Source organism: Manis javanica, chromosome 7, assembly GCF_040802235.1.
Source record: "Manis javanica isolate MJ-LG chromosome 7, MJ_LKY, whole genome shotgun sequence".
Taxonomy (NCBI): domain Eukaryota; kingdom Metazoa; phylum Chordata; class Mammalia; order Pholidota; family Manidae; genus Manis; species Manis javanica.
This window is the reverse complement of record NC_133162.1, coordinates 35,858,713-35,881,911: the sequence shown is the minus strand read 5'-3', so window position 1 is coordinate 35,881,911 and position 23,199 is coordinate 35,858,713. Positions and strand designations below refer to the sequence as shown.

General features: G+C 38.2%; 1 protein-coding gene across 5 annotated transcripts in view; it reads right to left on the bottom strand.

The window, feature by feature from the left end:
• HTR7 (5-hydroxytryptamine receptor 7) overlaps positions 1 to 23,199 on the bottom strand; it is an 89,032-nt gene that overhangs the window by 8,352 nt on the left and 57,481 nt on the right. For 2 of the 5 annotated variants that reach the window (XR_012133129.1, XM_073240712.1), the window contains exon 2: positions 11,148 to 11,906. Coding sequence is in view for 4 of the 5 variants with exons in the window: in XM_073240712.1 (XP_073096813.1) it covers positions 11,148 to 11,906 (759 nt within the window). In the remaining variant the exon portion in view is untranslated. Of the gene's footprint in view, positions 1 to 2,345; positions 4,847 to 11,142; positions 11,907 to 23,199 lie in introns of those variants that run through there. The other 3 variants (XM_017664392.3, XM_017664390.3, XM_073240713.1) reach the window with 3 other exon arrangements.

Here is a 23,199-nt window from a genome sequence, read left to right as displayed (position 1 = left end):
TGTAATCCATTTTTATTTTTTTCAAATGCATAGCTATGCAACAGATTTTTAAAAAATTTCTTCACCAAAGATTGTTTGCAAAGCACTGCACTATACATACCATACTCCTGAGAACAAATTCAGACAAAATAGAGCCTCAATTCAGCCTTTTCTCACCTGCTAAACAGATACTCAGCCATGGGATGCTCTAGCTCTGAAATTCTCTGTGGATATGGTTATATCTCACTGAGTGCCTTATCCACTTTGTGAATCATCCATGACAAACTTATATTTGCAGCTGACTTTCTATTGCCTCTCATCACTGCTCTGCACCATCTCTCCCCCTGTGACACTGTGAGCATAAACAGCATTTTAATAATAGCTCAATCAAAATCTTATTAAGAAAGGTAATTTGTAACCAAAAATACTACATAATATCCAACAAAGATAAATTCTAGATATTTCCTACCATCTGCCATTTTGAATTACCACTTCTCTCCTCCACTGAGATTTAATATTTACATCAGTACACTGAAGTCAGCATTTCTTTCTGAACCTCCTTGCACTTGTGTTATCATAATACTCATCACATTTTATTATAATCAATTGTGTAAGCTTCAGCTTCCTTGCTAGAGTTTAAGCTTCATAAGAATGGAGACCAGTTTTATCTTACTTCCCACAGGGCTCTACAGTTTAGACAGCTTCTGTCATATTAGCAGATATTTATTTGAATGGATGAGTGAATGGATGAATGGATGAATTTCTTACAGAAAGAATCATGGATTAGGGTTTCATGTCTTGAATATTTCTTGTCCAGTGTCTTCCCTTTGGTTCAGAATGTCCAAGCATAAATTTTATAGTTTGAAGAGAATCTCAGATTTCATGTGTGTCTGTCCAGGGAGTCATAGTTACAAGACGTCTTCGTTCCTTCAACTCGGCTTTCTTTAAAATGCCAAACACCAAATATAATTGTTATCTGCAAGTCTACTTCTGATAATTGTCAACCTCTCGCATCTTCTGCTTCAGATTAGCCTAAGTAAATTTTGCTTTTACATTTTTATTGATGATCACATCACATCTTTGCTGCTTATACTGCATAAGCACAACTTTTTGTTCATTTTATTTAGCTAGCTGGAGCTTAAACAGCAAAGTATTTCTACTTAAGAAATTACTTTTCCTCTTCAGAGAAAGTGTAGACAAAGCAAGTTTAAAGACAGATCCAATTAGACTGTTTCTGGGCACTAGATCCCCTGAGCTGGTTCTCAAGGTCTGCATGCTTCCCACATAATATCTAAAAAGGCTTTCCTCTTGTGACCCACACTGCTTAGAATCTAAAGAGTATCATCACAATATGCACTGCTATCAGTGCTTTCAAACTGCACTGACCCTCTGAAAGTTTCCAAATGGCTTCCTTGTGTGCTGTTAGGGGCCGTCTGGCTAGCTGTAGATACACAAGTTTCAACATATGGGCCATAACACATGCACAGCTCTGCTCTACCAGTGCAGATAATTAAGAAATGGTCGCTGTCTTGATATGAGAAATTCATGCAAAAGCAGCACCATGTAGTGGAGGGCCTGCCCCGAGCTGACACAGAAGAGCTTAATTCCAGCAATTCACCTCCCACTCATTGCACATGTCACTTGATCACACCTCAATTTCCACATCTGGAAGTTACAAAGTGTTCCACAGCAACTCTAGCTCTCCTTCCACCCCTCACTCCTTTTCCCTTCCTTTCAATTAAGACATATTTATCATATATCTACTATATACAATCCAAACACAATGCTAGGTGCTGGGTAGGGATACTAGTAAGGAAAACAGACATGGTCCATGCCCTTGAAGAATTACTAAACAAAGATGAAGACATACATTAAATAAATAATTGAGAACAGGATGAATATTCCAGATAGGGGGAAAATATGTATAAAGGTCCTGAGATGGGAAAGAGGATGAACTGTTTAAAAAATGCAGGATTTGTAAACACTTCTATCCATTAAAGTAAGGACTCTGTTACCAACCAAGATGCTGAAAGGAAAATTTCCATTATTTCCAGACGTCAATTCATACAATTATTATGTTAGCATAAACTATTCAACAGATTATCTGAATTTTCTATTCATACATTGATCTCATGCCTATAATCAATGAACTTTATCAAATTACACGAAAACATGATCATCAAAAACATACAAGCATCTCAAGTACAACACCATGGTAAATGTTTTAAGAATTATGTAATAGTTTCCAGAAAATCTAGGAACACTATGAGTGCCTCCTACTTAATATTTACAGAATAAAGCAAAATATGAAGGCACCAGTCATTAAGTTATCTCTTACAAGTATTTTACTTCCCAAGCATCACTTCCCAATACTTAGCCTTGCCAGATGACAGCTGATAACCTAAAGAAGAGAAATTAGTCATAACAGTCATTCTTACTGAACAGACATAAAAATATACATAAAATGTTTATTTGAGTGATTCCTCCAATTCTTAGTTAAAAAAAAAAAAGCTGGGCCTTTGGCACAGATTATGCCATATGTGAGGTAGTATAAATTGTTTGATATTTTTCTTAGTCTCTCTCAATTTCTACCTTTTCATTTTATTTGGCTGTCATACATGTAAAGCACATGTACAACATGCAGTCCCTGTAGCCAGAATGAAACAGAGAGTTCAATAACCAGGCATTCGAGTCAGGCAGGACAAAGAGCCAATTTGAATAACTAAGGTCCTAATAAACTTATTAAACCAACCCATTTGAAAACTTTAATCAATCCAATAACCATAATGCCCTGTCCTATACTACAGGAAGGAAACATGCCATTCCCTGCAAACTACTGTGGTACTTATTGCACTGTAGGATGACAATCTGAGAAGTGTGTACCTTCTATCTGATGGCAAACTCCTTAAAAGTAATGACTTGCTTTACCCATCTTTGTTCCCTCAGTGTGCAGAGTGCCCAATGTTGCAAGAGTCTAAATAAATGCTCGTTAACCAAATCAAGGCAGTCAGTCTTAAAAAAAAAAAAGTTACAAAATGGACGAATCCTCACAGTGAAATGCAATTAATTACAGAACTGTCTTAACTACCTGTGAGAATTTTAGGAAATATATAAACCTTGCCCTTCTGCCATTCTATATATAGCAACATTTATGACATCAGACCTTCAATTAAAAATCATTATTTTAGTTGCTTTATTACAGCTACAAATAAACTTTATTTGATATAATGTAATAAAACATTTTCAATTTTAACAACATTTATCTGACCAGAATTAACCATTTAAATTATGAATGTAAATATGTACAGTCACTTTAGCAAATCTGCGGTTCAGGAATTTGTACAACTTTTGTCTGAAAGGACGTGCCCACCTCCCCTTCCAGGAAAGGTAAGACCCTTCCCGGTGTGTGGTAAGAACTATGTCAGTGAAAGCTGGAAGAAATCCACAATCCACATTGGAATTCCGCATTGCCTTGTGAGAGAATAGCTACATTTATTGTAGGAAAATAATATTCTTTTTCAGTTTTCTTTTATCAGATGAAGGTTTGCATTCATTTTTTCCCTTTAGAGGTACTCTTCTGTCTCTCTGTCTCCTTAGTTCATAAGTATTAGACAGAACCATCAAAAAAAAATACTGCCCACAAAGGGACTTTTCTGTTTCCTTGCCTGCCCTTAATGTCTACCACTTTGGAAAGCGAGAGAGGGGAGAACAGAATCGGCCAGGCACACATTTGATTTAAGACACAGAGAACACAAAAATAAACCCTCTGAAAGAAACAACTGGTGCTCTGGAGCATTTTCAGCAGTGGCCCAGGTGACCTCTTATTCACACAATTTGGTTTAATACAGTGCTGTGCAATGAGAGCTAACACGTTGATGTTCCATCCCAGAAGCATCACAGGTTTTTAGGGAAACCCCTTTATTCCCATCCTTCCAGAAAAACACATAGTTATGGACCAGCCCGTGAGCCCACTGCACCTGTGTGTGAACGATAGTCAAAAGTTCTGTGCCAAAAACCATGGTAACATACAGTACATTTAGGGGGCACTCGCTCTTCATCCAGGTAAAAATCCTCACAGAAGGAGTCCGGTCACCTTGCAGGACCCCTCAGAAGAAGTGAGTGCAAGAGAAAGCTGCAGTCAGGTTTTATGATTCTCTCCATCCTGAGATCTGTTCCTGAGATATGCCATAACAGTGAGTACATTAACAAAGGAAGTACGTTGGTAGGGAAGTCACAGGGACCCTGCAAAAAGCTGAACTATTTGACAGACGCTTTAAACAGACACTGCTCTGGGAGATCATTTGTATTAGCTGATGACAGGATTCTGTTTTCTAACATGGACATGCAACATATTCAACACTATGCTTACTGCAGTTTGCTTAGAAAAACACTCTTCTGTTCCTACAGTAAAATACATTCTGTCTCATGAATGATTCCTGAATATTCACCACAACGCCTAGACTTGGAAGCACAGGAAGTGTGCAATGAAACTTTCTTCCACTTGCATGGATGTGGACATAAGCACCGGAAACTGTTTCCTTTCTGGAACTCAGTTCTGTTCTTGCACTTACTGTGGAGCTGATCTGGCTGTCCTACACGGAGAACTGCGTGCATTTGCACACAACAGCACTGAGCCACAGGAAAAAAGGAGAGGTCACCATCTCCCTCATAATATACTTTGTACAACAGATCACCCTGCTTGTCATGTTTAAGTCATCAAGAAAGGACAGAAGCTGCATTCCATTCTGCAGTCTCAGCAAATGATTTCGTTGTTTCCACCTCTATCTTGCCTTGTTTATTTCATCTCCATTAATCCACTTTCGATCATGAATCATGACTTTTTTTTCTACAGTAGTCAGAGTTTTGCCTAGAGAGAGAGAGAGAGAGAGACAGAGAGAGTAGACAAGAAAATGACTTAGCAGAACTGTTAACATGAGTTTTCATTTTGTGGTGGGTGGATTTAATATTCACAGCATTCAGGAATTTGTATAATTTGTGGCTTCTCAGGAGTTATGAGCATCTCTAAAGAAAAAGAAAAAGTGTTGTGTCTCTTTTCATAAATTTTATCCCTTCTATTGGTTGCCAGAACCTCAATTTATTTGCAAATCATCCCCAGATGACCCACTTCAAAATTCACTTTTATAATATAGGTGTACCCAAAAATGGCTCTACTTTCAAGAATCTTTGCAAAATACTATTACACTTGCCCTAACTAAAAAGAATAACAATGACTGCTAATGAGAAGCGGTCTCCCCTTCACATGCAGGAGAGTGCATACTAGGAAGCCTTGCGTGCAGACCAAGAAACCCCACCTCCCTCACTTCCTTCCTCTTAGATTTACAGAAGTGGCACAAATCAGGGAAAAGTCTTGGTCAATGAAAATGCCCCTCTCACTTGGTTATCAAGACCTGACAGATGGTTTTCCTTGTGGCAGGACCAGTCTCTCCATAAGAAACCACCTCTCTCTGTCCCTTACCTCACACTGTGGCATCTAAGGAGAAGCACCATGCTTCCACTCAGACCCAGGACTCCAGGCTCCTTGTGTCTGGGAGTGGACACTGGAAACAGGTGGTGTCCCAGATGGTGCCTACACATATTCTCAGCCTGGGGGCTCTGCCTCTTCTTAGAATGAAGGAGGTTGACTGCGGCTCTGCTAGTACAGGTCATGAACTGCACTAAACCCCTCCAGGCCTCAAGCTGCAGCACCAGCTCCTGTCTCCCTTGCCTCACCACCCACCTGCTAGTCAACTCCCAAATGTCCAGACACCCGTGGCCTCTTCCCTGGCCTCAGTGGTACCCTCCTAGCCCTGGCCCTCCTGACAAGAGACCTTGCTTTGCATTGGTCTCCTAGCCCATCTCCCCTCCCCTATTACGAACCTCTGTTTATGCTGTAGTCCTGGTCTCACTCCTGCTCAAAAGCCTTCATCTCTCCTCCCACCCACGCTGCCTGCCAGCCCTCCATGCTGACCCCAATCCACCCAGCTTCCAGGGGCTGCTAAAGACACACCCCAGGTTCCTTGTCTACCTTCATCCACCTCTATGCCCCTTTGCTCCCTCTGCTTTGAGCAGCCCCAAGCCCACCTCCACCCCTTCTGGTTAAAGTCCTACTCTTTATTCAAGACCTACCCCCAAATTTCTTCCTCCATGATTTCCACCATGGATATTTTCTCCCTAAGACATCCATCCCCTCCAAAGCCTATTTTTCTTGTATATCCATCTGTACTGCTTGATTTTGTTTTGTGCTATGTGTATTCATTATCCACTAAAAAAACAAACAAAAAATACTAGAAAAACCAAGAAAGGTCAGTTTTCTGCCTTTCCTCAAGAGAGGAAAGTTCCAAAGTTAAAATATAGACAACTGCAAAATATGAAGTAAACAAGCTATTATTATTACTAACTGATGATTAAATAAAAATAAAGTGCTGAATTCCAGCCAGTTAATGATGAGGAAAATACTGTCATGGGGGAAAAAAATCCAAGAAACAGCAAACTCTTTATTTCTGGCTTTATAGCAAAATCCTACCATAGACACCGGGGCTCCAAGAGCCTTAATGTTTTCTTCCAATTTCTACTGAGGCCCCTATTGTTTTACTTTTTTAATCAGCATTTTCCATAAAAGAAAGGTAGAATCACCCTGACATCCAAAGAGTTAGCACAAACTCTGGAGCAGCATATTGACAGAAATCCTGGCAGGAACCCAAGTTACTCTGCTAAGGCTCAAGCACTGCAACCGACAGGGAGCAGGAGAAGCTCTTTGAAGAGAAAGACAATACAGTCTCCAAGGAGTAGGAAAGAGGGGGAAAAGAAGAGCTACTTAGGAACAATTTAATGAAATTCTTTTATATGGAGGCATTTTAGGAACTGCTTTTCAATACTGTTCACAATAATGGTGTCAAGGAACAAATCATCAAAATATGACACTTCAAAGCAATTTAAGCAATTCAAAGCAAATCTATAAAGCCGTCAAATTAAACAGAAAAAATAGAATCCCTGCTTATATCACATAACCACATTTGGTTTTAAATTATCAGTATTTGAATACTTGTGAAAGAAAAAGTGACAAAGATTACTATTTAGGCTAATGAACTGAAATTACCCAGAAGTGTTTAGAGGCTCCTCCCTCGATCCACGCCCTGCCTCAAGGAAGCTTGCTGAGTGCCTGATGGACTCATGAGCCTCTAATTAGGCTGCTCAAGAAATTGGGAAGAAATGGATAAATATTTGGAAGTAGCAATATATAGTCTAGTAACGTGTCTACACAGGAAAAGAAGAGAACAAATATATAGGAGAAAAAAATAGAGCCACGTTAGGGACAAAAGGAAAAGAGCCTAGAACCCAAGCAGCCAGAGGGGAGCAAGGGTGATGAGGTTGGAGGGAGCAGCCCTGAGTGCCCAGGCCGCTCCACATGCGAGCACTGGGGAGACAGGGCAACAGAGGGTCCGAGGTTTGCTGGGAGCCATGGACCAGACACCCTTCATTCTCTCAGAGATTTTAGTACAGTACAAGTTGCTTTCAGTTACCCAGCTGGTGTTTGGTTGAATGTAACCACGAAGCATGGGGACTGTGTGGGGTATTCTGGTTCCTGGTTATTTATTAGCTGCCCCCACTGCCCTGGCCCCCTGGACAGTGAGCTTCCAGAGGCAAGGACTGTCGCTCACTCATCTTTCCATCCCCTGCCATGCTTGCCACCATGCCTTATAGGTGGTAGGCTTGATCAAACGTGTCTGAAGAAAACAAGCCAATGAAAAAATTGTTTTCTTTCAGCCTCTGCCTTCTGAGGTATCCCACACGGTGCCACTAAATCAGTCTTCATGGCTTGGTGGTTCCATTCTCCTACTTGCAGAGATTGATCAATGGCTTACTAATTAATGTCCATACTAGGGTTTCTCAACTTTAGCATTGTAGACTCTTGGGCCAGGTGATTCTTTGTGCTGGGGGCTGCCATGTTTTATAGGCTGTTTAGCAGCATCCCTGGCCTCTACCTACTGGATGCATTAGGTTCCCCCTCCCCCAGTTGTGGCAACTAAAAATGTCTCCAGATATTGTCAAATGTCCCCTGGAAGCAAAATCACCCCTGATTGAGAGCCACTTGTCTACACTTCATCCCAAATTCCTGGGACTGGAATAGAAGATCCTTTATAATTTAATTTCATCCTGCATTTTCATTGTGATCTTTAAACCTTCCTCCACATGCTTAGTCTCAGCCTGACTGTCCTCTTCACAAGGCCCCACACTGGTCCCTTCACCTGGAAAGCCACTTCTACTTTCCTCTAGTTATAAGTGCTCTGGCCACCTTCACAGACACATGTGACCCCATATCCTTCAGGAAGTCTTCCCTGACCAGGGTTAGGTGAGCTCTGAGTTATTTTCCTCTCCTTTGAGTTTTATAAGCATTTCCTGTCCCCACTTTTCTGTGTTATTAGAGAAAGGGCTAATGTGCACATGTGTCTGTTTATGTATGTTCTTTCCAGCAGGAATATATGTACTGGGGCAGGAAAGACATCAGGAGTTTCCTATATCCTCCTCAATTCATAGCAGTTATAGACAAGGATTTAAAAATGAGTTTTCCCACACTGGAACTGACTAGAAAGCTTCCTGGTATAGAGAATTTAAAAAATAGCAGCTATTCCAACTGTCTCATTAGAGATTTCCTGAATTTAATGGATATTTAAGCCAGCCATCCCAAATGATTTTATTAGTCTACAACTATAAATTCAAATGGAGAGAGAGAGATCATGAAGTGACAGTCATTTTTTTAGACCAGAGGACAGCAAGCTATGACCTGTGGGTCAAATCCAGTATGGTATGCTACTATACTTTTTTGGTTATTTGTGTCCATGACTGCTTTCTTACTGCAAAGGCAGAGATAAGTAGTTCCAGTGGAGACCTATAGCTAGCAAAGCCTAAAATATACATTATCCGGCCCTTCACAGAAAAAGTTTGCTGAACCCCCTGTCTTAGACTAATAGGAAAGCAATACCAAGTCTCCACATAAGCTAAAGACACAGAGGCAAATACTGTTGGATGTTATGTTAGCTGATGTGCTTCTATAAAAGGCATGGAAGTGTGGAAATTGAAAGCACTTGAACACAGATTTCCTGGGCTCAAATCGAGCTCTATTACCCTCCGCATATATGACTTTGGGACAATTATTCAATCTCTCCAGGTCTTGTTTTGTCATCTTGTATGGAGATGAAGAAAACCAACCTCTCATTAAGTCTTAAGGATTAAGTGACAGAATTCACACCGTCTGCTTAGCACAGTGCCTGAGAGTGAATCTTCATAAACATGGTATATTACTATTTTTCACTGGAGAACCTGGTTTATGTGACATTTGAAAAACTAGCATTTTATGAACTCTTGAATTATGTGTGAATTATAAGCTAAAAATAATCAATAAGATTATTCTCTGACTGTAGGAAGGGCCTGAACACAGTGGCATTTCCCAGTTCAGGACCTCATCTGTTCTTCCCAGGTTCTATACTGGCTGATGAACTAGACCCCCTGCCACCAGTCTTCCTATTTCATCTGCCCTTCTCACTGCTGCCAGAGAGACTTTCCTTCAATATGTCTCTCTGCACATTACTCCCGAGAAGTGAAACCAACATGCTTTCTTGTTCCTGTGCTAAGAAGCTCTGGATCAGGTTTATAGGAATAAATAACCTAGCTGCTTGTTCCAGGAAATAGCTGCTCCAAAAGATAAGGCTGCAGACCAACTAACACAGCTTACTTATCCACACTAATTGTTTGCTCATAAATACTTGCTTCAAGGCCCTCACAGAGCTGTATCCACCAATCCAAAGCCACTGAGCTAGGGCCTCACCAGTTCCCCACTTTAAAGTCACTAGCCCAAGTCCTAAAACACCATCAATATTCTTTCCTTATTTCCTTCATCTAAGAAACTATCAAGATTCTGTCAAGGAAGTGTCCTCTATACTGCAGTAAGACTAATAAACGTCACTTACTTCTATTAATAGGTTTTTCTAATGGTCTTCTTAGAGAACTGATTATTACAGTCCCCAGTTCAACAATATTCAGTGGCTCTTTGCTGCCTACAGATGGAAATCATTTGTCAAGCAGTGTGAATGATAGTTAAGAGCATGCACTAGTGTGATGTAGACCACATCTACTACTTAGGAGCTGTGTGATCTTAGGTAAGTTATTTTAAGCAACTGAGTCTCTCACTCTTCTGAAAACTGGGGATACCAGAAGCACTTCTCCTGCTACAGAGGCCTACAGTTCTGTGGTCTATTCCTTCCCACCAGGTTCACCAAAGAGAAATGCTTCCTTTCTCACATCCAGCACTGATCTGCTCTCTTTCTCTCACTAGCATCTTCCATCTTCCCATTAAAGTTTCTTTCCCATGAGCTTTCAAACATGGCAATGTCTCCCCTACCTCAAACTCAAAGAAAAATCTTCACTTGACCTGCTTACAACTCTAATTACAACACTCTCATTCCTTCTATATAATGCAAATTCATTAACATGTGGGTTACATGTGGAACACACATGTGCTCATCATCACTGGCCCTTTGCCATCCTTTGTCACACCCCAACACCCTACTGCAACGGTTTCCTGTAGAGTCACCGGTGCCTGCTAGACAAGCTCAGCACTCCCAGGTGTCAGCTCCCGAGAAGCTGGGCAGCACTTCCTGAAGGCTCTGATGCTTTCAAGCCTGCCACATCCTGGCATCTCCCCACACCAACCACTCTCCCTTGTGTCAGGTTACTTAGTTTCAGCCTGTGAATTTGCTTCCTTTTTCAAAGAAATATTTATCAGTGAAGGATGAGATAATCAAAAAAGTTTTACGGGATGTAAAAGTAAGCAATGAAAATGATAATGTTACAACAATTGGAGACATCTGGACATAGTTTAGATGTTATTTATGGAGCAAGAAGGGGAAACATCACTTTCCTTGTGGTCAATTACACCAATTGCAATTCATCAGTGAATCAGTCTCCTCTTCCCATCCAACTAAGTACCTATCTTTGCCTTTCAGAATTCTACTGGGTGGAGCACTCAAGTCTCTAGTATTCTGAAATCAAACCTGCTATACTTAGCAGAAGATAAGCTAGCTACTGATGAGAAAGTTTTCTGTAATACCCTTCAAGAAGTTCCACAAAAGGGTTGGGGGGAATAAAAGGAAAATAGTGATAAATGACCTTACAGCACAAACTCGGGTCTCTCGGGTCTCTCAGCCAGCTTCAGGGCCTCGTGCATGCCTGCAGCTGAGAGCTTCCGGTTGATATTCCGGTACTGGCACTGGAGCAGGCTGCGATAGGTGGTCCTCAGGTCCCGGTTGAAGAAGGCATATATAAAAGGGTTAATGAGAGAGTTTGCATAGCCCAGCCACAGAAATGGCCTCTCCACCCACAGCGGGATACAGCTGCAGGCAGTGCCGCAGATGAAGGGTCTGGCTGTCGAGAGGAGGAAAAACGGCAACCAGCACACGGTGAAGGCCCCAACTATGATCCCCAAGGTGGTGGCTGCTTTCTGCTCCCGCTTAAAGATGGAGATGTTTTTCCTTTCGTGTTTAAGGAGTCTCGAAAGGTTTGCACACTCCTCCACCTCCTTCTGGAGCCTCACCATACCGTTCAGGGAGAGGACGCTGTCTGGCTCCTCCAGGCGGGGGAATCCAGGGAACTTGTGTTTGGCAGCGCTCTTCCTGGCAGCCTTGTAAATCTGGTAGTACATGAAAAGCATGACGGACATGGGGATATAAAATGCCACTGCGGTGGAGTAAATCGTGTAGCCAAAATCCTGGCTGATCAAGCACACCTTGTCATCATTTACATTCTGAGCCCATCCAAAAAGTGGGGGTAAAGTGATGGAGGCGGAAAGAAGCCAGACGGACAGAATCATTTTCGCCATGCATTTCCCATTCTGCCTCACGGGGTAGGTTAGTGGCCTTGTGATCCCAAGGTACCTAGACCGGAAAGGGAAAGAGACAACATGAGTACTGTGACCACAACTGATCAACTAGGAGGCACTACTAGCCAGGCGCGAGGCTTTACACTTAGCAGCTCCATTCTTTACAACAGCCCTTCTGGTTAGGTATCATTATTGCCATTTTGCAGAAAGGTATACTGTGGCTCTGAGATGTTACCTATTGTCTTCCAGGACACACCATCTGCTAAAGTCACTGCCAGGATTCCATCTAAGAGCCCTCTCTTTAATGCTAGTTCATGCTGTTCTCATACCTTGAAGCTTCTTGTATTCCATATAGTCAATGAACTGAAGAATAAACACAGATCCCCTGCCATTAAAGTCAGCCAGAAATAAATGTGTAGCCTGATGTGGGCTGTGGTGACAGATCCTCACAAATTAAGCAAGGTCAGCCACACTCTGACACTGGACACCCACTGATCTCCTGGGTTGTCTTAACTCAGGACAGCTTTTGATTCATTTTAACTTCCTCTTTGCACTCTAGCAAAAGCATTCCTTTAAGGTCTCAGAGATGTGTGAGATCTTTAGGAAATCCTAGAGTTTTAGAATGCAAAGTAGCAAGTGATCATTTTTTTACTCCCAGAAAATTCTCACACAGGAGTAATGTCAGAGGAACAATCTCTAAAATAAAAGCAGCCTACCTCATCTCTCCTCTTATGAGAACGATCACAAGAAAGGGCATAGTTCTGAAAAATATTAGATAAAATAAACAGTTTTTCTGTGCTTAGTTCTATATAGAGAATAAATATCTCTCCATCTCTATTATCAAAGATTTACAATGCAAAAGAGACTCAGCAAACAGAGAAAACATACAAAGCAAGATGTTTGCCAAAGGCATAATACCTTCCAGCTTTCCAAATTCATTTTCTCCTCTGTATTTAATGGTCTTAACTTCTATTTGGGGAAGGATGCAAAGAGCACTTGAGAAACCAAGACAAGTCAAAGCTGATCATTTTGTTGGTTTTTACTTCATGTATGTATGTAAAAAATACAGTCTTGAAAGGAAAGGTATAGAGAGTCTCCAGCTTCTCGACAGGTATTTTCTGAAGGTCTGTCAGGCTGGAATTTAAAAAACAATTATTTTTGTGCTAGAAATAGCCTCATGTGTTATGCTTAAATTGTTCTACAAAAGTCTAAAATCATGCTTTCACAATGAAAACTAGCATCATTGTGACACTTAAAACAAGGCAAAATTGAAATACAATAAAAGGAATGAGACAGATTTGCTTATTCATTGAGAATATTTATCCATTCCTTCAACAAACATTGAGAGAGCTCCTTCTATATGCCCCGTGCTGCTTTAAGTGTTGGGGGTATGGCAGTGAATCAGAGACAAAACTCTGAATGGGAGAACAGGGGAAATCAGGTAGGGGTGCAGTGGGAGGACTGAGCCTTGTGGTAATGCTGAAGGAATCTCCGTTCCCTTCTGAGGATTAAGGCGTCAGTGGCACTGGCTCTTCATTTCACAACCTCTACCTTCCCTTTTCTTTGATAGATTCGCCCACAAGCACTATCCTAGGTTTATCAGCTGTAAGTAGGATTATGTTTTGGGCTCCCAAATAGAATGAAGGATGAGAAAGAAAAGTTTTTCCAAGAATAAGAGCTCAAAAGGAAGGAAAAAGAGTCAAGGAGTAGGAGGGAGGGAGCAAGGGAAGAAGAGGGGAGGCGGGCTAGGAAGAGCAGGAGAAGGGAAACGGGGAGTGGAAAAGCGTTGGAACTGACTGGAAACCCACAACTAAGTTGATCCCTGCCTCAAGGGTGAATGCAGACGTTTCATTTTTAAAAAAAGAGGGGGGAGGAGGGGGGCCCTCACTTTCTTTGATTTAGCTCAGGAGCTCTCCGCATCTCTCTTGCTGGAACTCCTTTGTAGGCCTCACTTTTTGGACCTCATTCTTGCTGTCTCTCAATTCCTAGGGACGTAGCCTCTTGGCTCCTTCCTTGTTTCCCAGCTCCCTCAGGCAGCCTTTTCCAGGATGTGAACTTTTATTTTCTCCCTTCTTGGCCTGTAACCACAGGCATAAGCTGAGTGTTCCCAGCCTTGGATCTGGCTTCCAAGATACCCACCCAGGCTGGAGGTCCAACAGGAAGAGAGTAGTTCAGACATTTCCCTAGGTGGCCACCAGATGGCACTGCCATGCCATCTCACACCTACTGGGGGCATGGATTGGGATGGTGGGGAGTTAGAGCAATAGGTGTTTTACTGGAAGGAGAAATTAGGACTACTGTCTGCAAAAGAAGACGTTACATATATTTGTGGGATTAATCTGGTAAAGTTATGTTTTTGAAGAAGTCAGTTCAGCTTTCCCTTCCATCCTTCACATTTTCCTTACTCAAACAGGGACTTACATCTTTAGGTTTAATTAGGCTTTTCCTGCTCATATAAAGTATATGAGATTAATAAAGATTAATCTAGACAGATTAATTAATTGAGTACCAAAGAACATCTCAGAATATGAAATTATCTCATAATAGCATGCTTATTCATTCTAAGATACTTAGTCCGACTTATATTACATTTCAGTGATGGGGATTAGCCCATATTCAGTCCTTCCTGGATGTACAAAGTATATTCCATAAACTGCCCTATTTTAGGTTCCATTCTCTAATCGTCTCTAGTCACATCCTAGAGTAGAGGAGTTATATTCACTTCTTTAGACTCCTGGGTACCACTTGGTAAGAGTTTTGAAGACTAAAATCATAGTAAAAGATGATTAGAAAAAAATATGAGTGCTCAGCAAAGCGTCTGGAAATAAAATAAACAAAAGTAAATAGCCTTTTTAAAAAAACAGTTAACAATTTGATATATATTATAGAAGTAAATGATTCCATTCACAGCAACAATCAAAAAATTAATATCTAAAAAATCTTTTTAAATGACAGGGCGTATATGAGGAAAACATAAAATGCTACTGAAAGATTTAAGAGACTGCTTGAATTCATGGGAGAAAAGTTTTTTTTTTTTAAATAAGCAAACTCAGTATTATAAAAGTGCCAATTTTTCCTCAATCTAAAAATACCTAAGTAGGGCTTTTGTTATTCTGACCAAATGATTTTTAAGTTCATCAAGCAAATAGTCAAAAACAGAAAACCCAAAAAAAAAGAAGGAAAAAATTAAAATTAAAATTAAAGGACACTTACCCTATTAACAATAATAGCATAAAGCCACAGAAATAAAAACTCAATAATAATCATTCAGAAATAGACAGATCAATAAAACAAAATACATTCCAGAAACAGATTCAGCTAAAAGGTAATTTAATATAAGAAAATGAGTCATTTTAAGTCAGTGGTAAAAGGTTGGATATTCATGAAATCTAGCATCTGGCTAGCAATTGAGATAGAAATAAAACTGGCTACTCTTTCTCCTTATTCAAAAATGTATCCCAGATGGATCAAACATTAACATATAAAAAAATTGAACCTCAAGACTACTTTGAGGAAACTACGGGTATTTCTGCAATCCTGAAAGGACAAAGGTCACTCTTAAACATAATACAAAAGTTTGAAACTATAAGATGACCTATTAAAAATTTTTGACAAAAATTTAATACACAAAAACAGAACAAGTAAATGATGTTTAGTTTGATTTAAAAGTCACTATGTGCAGAGTTAAAAGTCAAATGATAAACTTGGGATCCAAACAGCAAATTTCAACACTCACAGACCTCTTATAGGTCAGTAAGAAAAAGACAACCATCCCAATAAAATACTGAAGCAATTAAACAAAGAAGAAATAAGAATATCCTATAAGTACTTGAAAATATGTACAACTTCATTTGTAATCAAAGAGATGCAAATTTTAAAATAATGACAGAATTTGGGGTTACTTGTCTATTTTTAAGAAAAGACAAAATCCAATATTGGGAAAGTGTGAGAAAACAAGCACTTTATCAATTTGCTAGTGGGAGTTTGAACTGAGATAACAGGTCTTGAGTACAGCTTGGGAATTAATATACGTCAACATTTACCTTTTACCTCAGCATTCAGACTTCTAGGAATTTGTCTTAAGAATATAATTGTACAGGTGCAAAATTATTAATGTGCAAGAATGGTTAAACCATATCATGATTGCAAAGAAGCAATCTAAATATCTATAATAGGTTAAAGTATTACACACATACATACACACACAAAAATGTGTTGTATACAGTATATGTATATACATGGCATTAACAATTAAAAATCATGTTGTACATATCTATTTATTGACGTGAAAACAACAAAAAAAGTGGATAGAAAAAATGTCTAGTCCTAAAAGATAAGTAACAGACTGTCACATATTGTATTAATCTTTTTATGCAAAATTAGGTATTTGCATGAGTATGTATATATGTATACTGAGAGGTCTAAAAGAATAGCTACCAAAATATTAATACCAATTTTATCTGAGTTGTAGAGATTTGAGCATTTTTAATTGAAATTTTCCATTTCAATTTTCATTTCAAGTTTTATGCTTATTTTATGCTTATTTTTTTAACTGAGTATACAAATATATACACATATGACACTTTTTTAATTCTAAGAACAAAATAAAAAATTTAAGAGGACTCTATGATTCCTCAGTCTTCTAAGTGATTCTGGCAATGGAGAAGACCTGGTTCATAAAATCTTTAAAAAGCTGATAATTGAATCTTAGATTGTTCTATTTGGTTAGCTTTTCAAAAGTGTTTTATTACATTCATAAATTCACACAAAGGAAACAGAACTCACTGGCATTTAAAAATCCTGTAACTACTATATAAAGTAATATTGGTATTCAGGGAAGTTTTTGTCCAAATTATACATACATTCTGCTAAATCTTGTACAATATAAATCTTATCTTTGAGGGAAGGAGGAAAAACAGAGGCAACCTAGATTGATACTGAATATTCCCTAATATGCATGGTTAATATTTGTCAGACTACGTTTTATTTTATGAACACTTTACACTCACTGTTAATTAGAAAGCAGGGTGCTTATAAAGCCTTCAGAATTCAACTTTAAAATGCATACAAATGTTAAAATACAGTAAACCTCAGGGACAAAGCCACCAAAGTAGTATGTAATTGAGAAATGTATGCAACTCACATTAGGGGTTCCATTAAAGTACAGGTTTGGAGAAAAAGAGGATCAGGGAGTTATAATCTATATAGAGAGAGATTAGAAAGAAAATTAACTCTGTTGCCTGTCTTCCATTCGAATTGTATAGAAATTATATGTAGTAGTTCTTTAATTAAATGGCTTCTCCTGAGTTCTGTTGCTATAGAAAAATTCAGGGGGTAAAAGAAACTGGGTATAATTACTCTGAAATACAGTAGTTTTTTGAGTGTTAGTCTTAAAAAAGGTTTGCTCACTTAAAATACCTCTTCCACGAGACCTCCTCCTTTATGGTAGGTAAAATCTACCAGAATCTCCAAGCCTATATATATCAGAGGTTCCCAAAATTGTCAGATTATCAGAATCACCGAGAAGCTTTTGAAACATACCGATGCTTGGGCCACCATCCACAGATTCTGTTTCGAGAAGGTCCGGAGAGCCAGGACTTTGTATTTAGGACTGACTGCTCTGGCTCTTTATCCCAGGTATGCTCTCAGAGCAGCCTTCGATTACCAAGACTTTATACTTGTATGGACTTTACTTTTACTTTATATATTTCATCTTTAAGGATTTGTTTCCAATTGGGCCTAACAAAATCATCATGAATCATGTTTTCATCATCTCAGGTATTACTTTTATCTCCCAGGACTGTGCTAAATGCAGATGAGGTAAGCATGGTTTTTATGTCTTAATCAAATTGAAGATTTTTTAAAGGTGTAATACATGACAGGGTTTTAAAAACCTTTGCAACAATAAGAAATAATAAATATTTCTCACAGTAAAGAACTGTATCCCTCAGTACAAACACACATATTTACGTATATACTTAAGATACTGAGGCATACATATGTGTGTACATATGTGTAGGTATACAGACATAGATATGCATATATTTATGTAAATGAAATTGAGACAGAAGTTTCATAATACCATACTTACCATTATAATGTGCAATTCACTCTCTTCCACTGTATGTTATTCTACTTCAGTTTTTTTAAGTGCTGGTCTTAATGCACTAAATTGATTTCATGAACTAATAATTGACCATGATCCAAAGTATGAAAATTAGTGGCCTTCAATAAACACATGAAAAGGTGTTAAACATCATGAGGCATTGAGAAAATGCAAATTAAAAGCACAGTGTGATATGACCAACACCCATCAGAATGGTTAAAATTGAAAGTAATGATGATAGTAATAATAAAAACTATAATGCAAAGTGTTTTGTGAAGATATAGAGCAACTGTAATCTCATACACTGGTGATGGGAGTATATACATAGATAGATAGATAGATAGATATAGACATAGATATGTATTCATATATATATGAATTGAATAACTTGTATATATTCAAATATATATATATATTCAACTTTAGGAGATGTTAAGAAATAATTTCACAGTTATTATGAAATACTGGGGTCTTCTATGACACAGTAATTCTTCTAAGTATACAATGAACAGTCAGCAAAATGCCCAAATACACGTGCAAGAATGTTCACAGCAGCACTCATCGTGATGGCCCCAAATGAAATGAACACATTCTACTAGAAAACAGTAATTCTACAACAGCAGAATGCGGATGTAAATTGTGATATATTTAGATAATGAATTCTATAAAACAACAAAGATGAACAAACTACTACTTCAACATGGTGATTCGCACAAACAATATTGAGTTAAAGAAGCCAAAAACAAAAGAGAACATACTGTTCAAAAACAGGCAAAACCAAGCTTCAGTGATAGAAGCCAGAAGAGCAGCACCTCATGGGGAGAAGGAGCATGAGGACAACTTGGGGTTCTGGGAATGTTCTATTTTTTCATCTGAGTGTGTCACATTGAAACGTTCACTTTGTAGAAATGAGGTGAGCTGTATAGTTCTTATTTGTGCAGTGTTTGGAATGCATATAAATAAGATAAATTTTAATAATTATAAGTAAATTTTTAAAACAACTGGACTTGCCCTTTGTCATTAACCTAGATTTGACTTGCTCTCTAAAACCATTGTTTTAATGGGGTTCCTCTATGCTTTTAAACTATTTTCATCAGTGTTTCCAAGCTGTAATTATAGTTAGAACCAGTAAGCAATCCAAATTCCCTATTCTGACCTCAGTATTGAGGAAGAGAAGTGGGCAGAAGGGAGGAGATGGGACAACCAGAAATGAAATTCAATGGAATCTGGAAACAGAATAACAAAGTTTCCTTTTTGAAAAAGTAAATTAAAAAGCAAGAAATGATCATTTCCCTTTAGGATGATAATTAGACTTGATTAAAATAAAGCAAATTACATCTAAAACTACTTTCAAAAAATTCATATACTGTATTAGCTTACTATTGCTACATAATTAATTACCACAGTTTAGTGGCTTAAAATAATATCAGTTTTCTAGGTGTTCTCATAGTTCTCTGGGTCAAAAGTCTGGAACAGCTTAATTGGGTTTTGTCCTCAGGGTCTCTCCTGGCTAAAATTATGGTGTTGGCCAAGCTGAGGCAACATATGAAGCTCAGAGTACTATTCCTAGCACATCTGGTTATTGGCAGAATTCATCTCTTTGTAGCTGTAGAATTAATGGAAGTTACATCTTCAAGGCCAGAGGAGAGCAACTGCTGCAGCTCTCAGTCTCTCTTTAGACTGTCTTTCCAAAGGGCTGAGCTGGTTAGATCAGGCCCACTGACATTCAAGGGGAATTATTCACACAGAGCATGCGCACGATAGAAGGGGAATCTTGGGGTCATCTTAGAATTTGCCTACCATAGATCCTTGGTGACAACAGAAGCTAAGGATACCAAAAATTTTCCACCAAGGGAGCTCAACAAAGAGCTACTTGCCCTCTACTCAAGTTGAGACAAACCACACTTGAGACTAATCTTGTCTGTAGATTAAGGCAGTTGTTTTCTGTTGAATTTTTCTGCCATTCAATGCAAAAACATAAGGTTTCTCTTACTGTCAACTCTATTTAGCCACCTAATATATAAAACTCATTGTCTATCAAAAATTATCAAAGGATTCTTTGAATAATTACAGAAAGTCATGAAAATGAATAATGTATTCAATTAATGGTGACCTCTGAATTATAATTGGCATTAATCACTCTAGTTGCATATGAACTTAAACTTAAACTCTGAATTTTCCCACCAAAGAATTTTATTCCTCAGAGAAAGAGAGAAATGGAAAGGCAGAATGCCAAAGATTTACCAATAACAATAAAACAAAGGAATGGCATGAAACCTTAGCTAAAAATGTCAAAAGACTACCAGCAGGGAAAAAGTACATTGTTTTATGATAGAAATGACTCCGAATGCCACCCTTCTCTATAGAAGCAGTACTGAAGAGAGGATGAATGAGTAAAATCCTTAAAGTTGACTAGTATCCTCTTATTTGGGGAGAGGCAAATTGAGGTCTTGAGAACCAGCCTAAGGAAAAGTTACGGAAAACCATCAAAAACAGAAGCCCCAACATAACATTTCAGCCAAGGTAAGAAGGGTCACCAGAATTTGCTATCTTTTAGGATACTGGGCAGAACTGGGAGATACACTAAGGTCCAGAATGTAGGAAATCCTTAGCTTAGTGGTATGTGCTTTGATACCAGACATTTAATGAGAATTCAGAATAAAGAAAAGTCCTACATTAAAGGCTCCACTCAGCTGCAGTGGAGAGTCTGCACCCTTCCTTTCCCCTGCCCTACACCTTCAGGCTGCAGAAAAATGGATACAATAACTGGTAGCCTAAAGGGAGAAAATGAACTGATATCAAATAAGGCAGAATATCAAGGAGAATTCAACCACACTATGTCAGAACATTAAGGATTAAATAAACAACCTACTTGTTAAGAATGAGCAAAATGAAAAAAGAATGTTATAGCAACCATACAAACATGCTACAATGATAATAACAATGAAAGAAGAAAGCAACAGAACTTGCATGATACTGTTGCAGAACAGAGTCAAGAAAACACAACCCTTAAAACAGAAGCAGTTTTCTTACAAGTACTTTTCACTGTAAAGGACCTTCACAAGCATATGTAATCACTAAAGTAGAGGCTCAAATATGAAATGTTAAGACAGCAGAAAGAGATAGAAAAAGAGACTGTAGAGTTAAGGAAATAAATTGAGGCCAAAACACCACTAGTGCAGATAAATTCAAAACAGGAACAGAATAGACACCACTAAAAAGCAAACCAATGGCATGAAGTAAAGGTTTGAGGTAATAATAATAAAGAGGGAAAATTTTATTCAAAATTTAGGGAGAAGATAAACAATGAGGACACATAAAGATAAGACAACTGAAGTATAACTGGTGCTCCAGAAGTAAAAAAGAACCTAACAAAATGTAATTAGAAATACAATACATAAAAAGTGTACAAAGTTTTATGATCAAAGGAACAAATACCATAGTCGAAAAAAATGACACAGAACTATTCTCAACCAGACCTATCCAGGTAATGCTACTGAACATCAAGACATGGAAAGACAAATGCAGGCATCTGGAATGAAAAGAGAAATACCCAAGGGAAAAATAAAGGGCTCATTTCAACAGTACTATTCCATAATAGAACATAATACAAAAATGTTTAGAAAGATGTGAGTATGTAATAACATTATACCTGTTATTTAAAATTACAAAGTCAACAAGTAGACATTCTTAAACGTGGGAGGATTTGGGGAATATAGTATCCATAAATCCTCTTTTTGGGGGGAGAAAACCAAAATTCATCTAGCCAAAGATGGATGAAAAGGAAGAATTTAGAACCAAAGAAACCATAGTTATCATTGAATCTGTTTAAAAGTAGAACTAACATGTTTGGGACTTATATTAGAAAAAGAGAATGCACAGTTACAAAATAAAAATAATATAAACCACAAGACTCAGCCACTGAGGAAAGTGGTGTTAGGATACAGTGTTAGACTGTTCATCACTTTAACTTTCATAGTAGGGAAAAACTGATACTATCTAAAATTTTAACATATAGTTTATATGTTAACTTCTTGATGGGTTTCCAATTTCTTGATGGATTTCATATTTTTCCCACAATCTTTTAGCAACTAATAGGTCTTATTTAAAGTTTTTACTTCCTTCTTTTTCATTTTATTTTTCTTCTTTTAAGTTTACCTAAACAGTTTTAATATTTTGTTAAAATAACATGTATGACGTGATCCCATTCTTACAATTTTTAATCTGTCAATTTTCTATCTGTTAAGTCAGCCAACTGGACAGCCATCCATCCTCCTAAGTAGACATAAACATAGAGAGGTAAGAGATACCTAAAATGATACTCACCAATGTTAATACTGATTTTTTTTTTCTGCATAGGAAGTTTAGATGATTTGTCCTTTTTTATTTGTATTTTTCATAATTGCTTAAAATTTTTAAGCAAGCATATTATATTTTTACAAAAAAATTAATTATTTCTCTAAAATATTACTAGCTCTTTTTTTGAAATAATGATTCCAGCCGGCAATTTCATTCACCTGCCAGTTTGTTCTTCTTTACATAGCTCTCTGTGAACTTGGCAAGTTGGAATTAACCACTGATTTAACCATATTATAATTTCTCAGAAATTTTTGCAAATTATTTTTGCAAATTAAATTCTCATTAACTTCTTGGATTGTGAAGTAAATCTTGGGAGGATGCCAGTTCTGTGCATCCTAACAATGTAATTTCCTAATGAGCTATGGTGGAGTGTAGATGGTTATAGGTATTTTTTACCGCCACTCTCTTTGAGAGATAACTCTTCCCTCTCCCATGTTCTGGACTAGCCTCATGACTTCTCATGCCCAAGACAGAGGGGTTAGTGATACTGTGCAACTTTAGAGGCTGAACCTTGAGAAATCTGAGCTTCAACCTTCACTCCTTGAGAAACCCTCTCTTGGAAGTCCTTCATGCAAAGAAACCCAAGCCAAACATGTTAATAAAGACAGAACCATGTGGAGAAGCACTGAGGAGTCAGCCCTGTGAGTGATGCCTTCATGGACTTCCCAGTCCAGCCCAGACATCAGCTGAGTGCAGACAAGTGAATGATACCATCAACCATCCACACAAACTCTGCCCTAATCCCTGACCCACAAAATTAGAAACATTAATAAATAAAAATAAAGGTATGGGGTGGTTTATTATGCAACAAGAGATAGCTCAGACACCATACTAATGCCATATTCTAATGAGCACATACTCTTAGAAATTGGATTTGCTGACA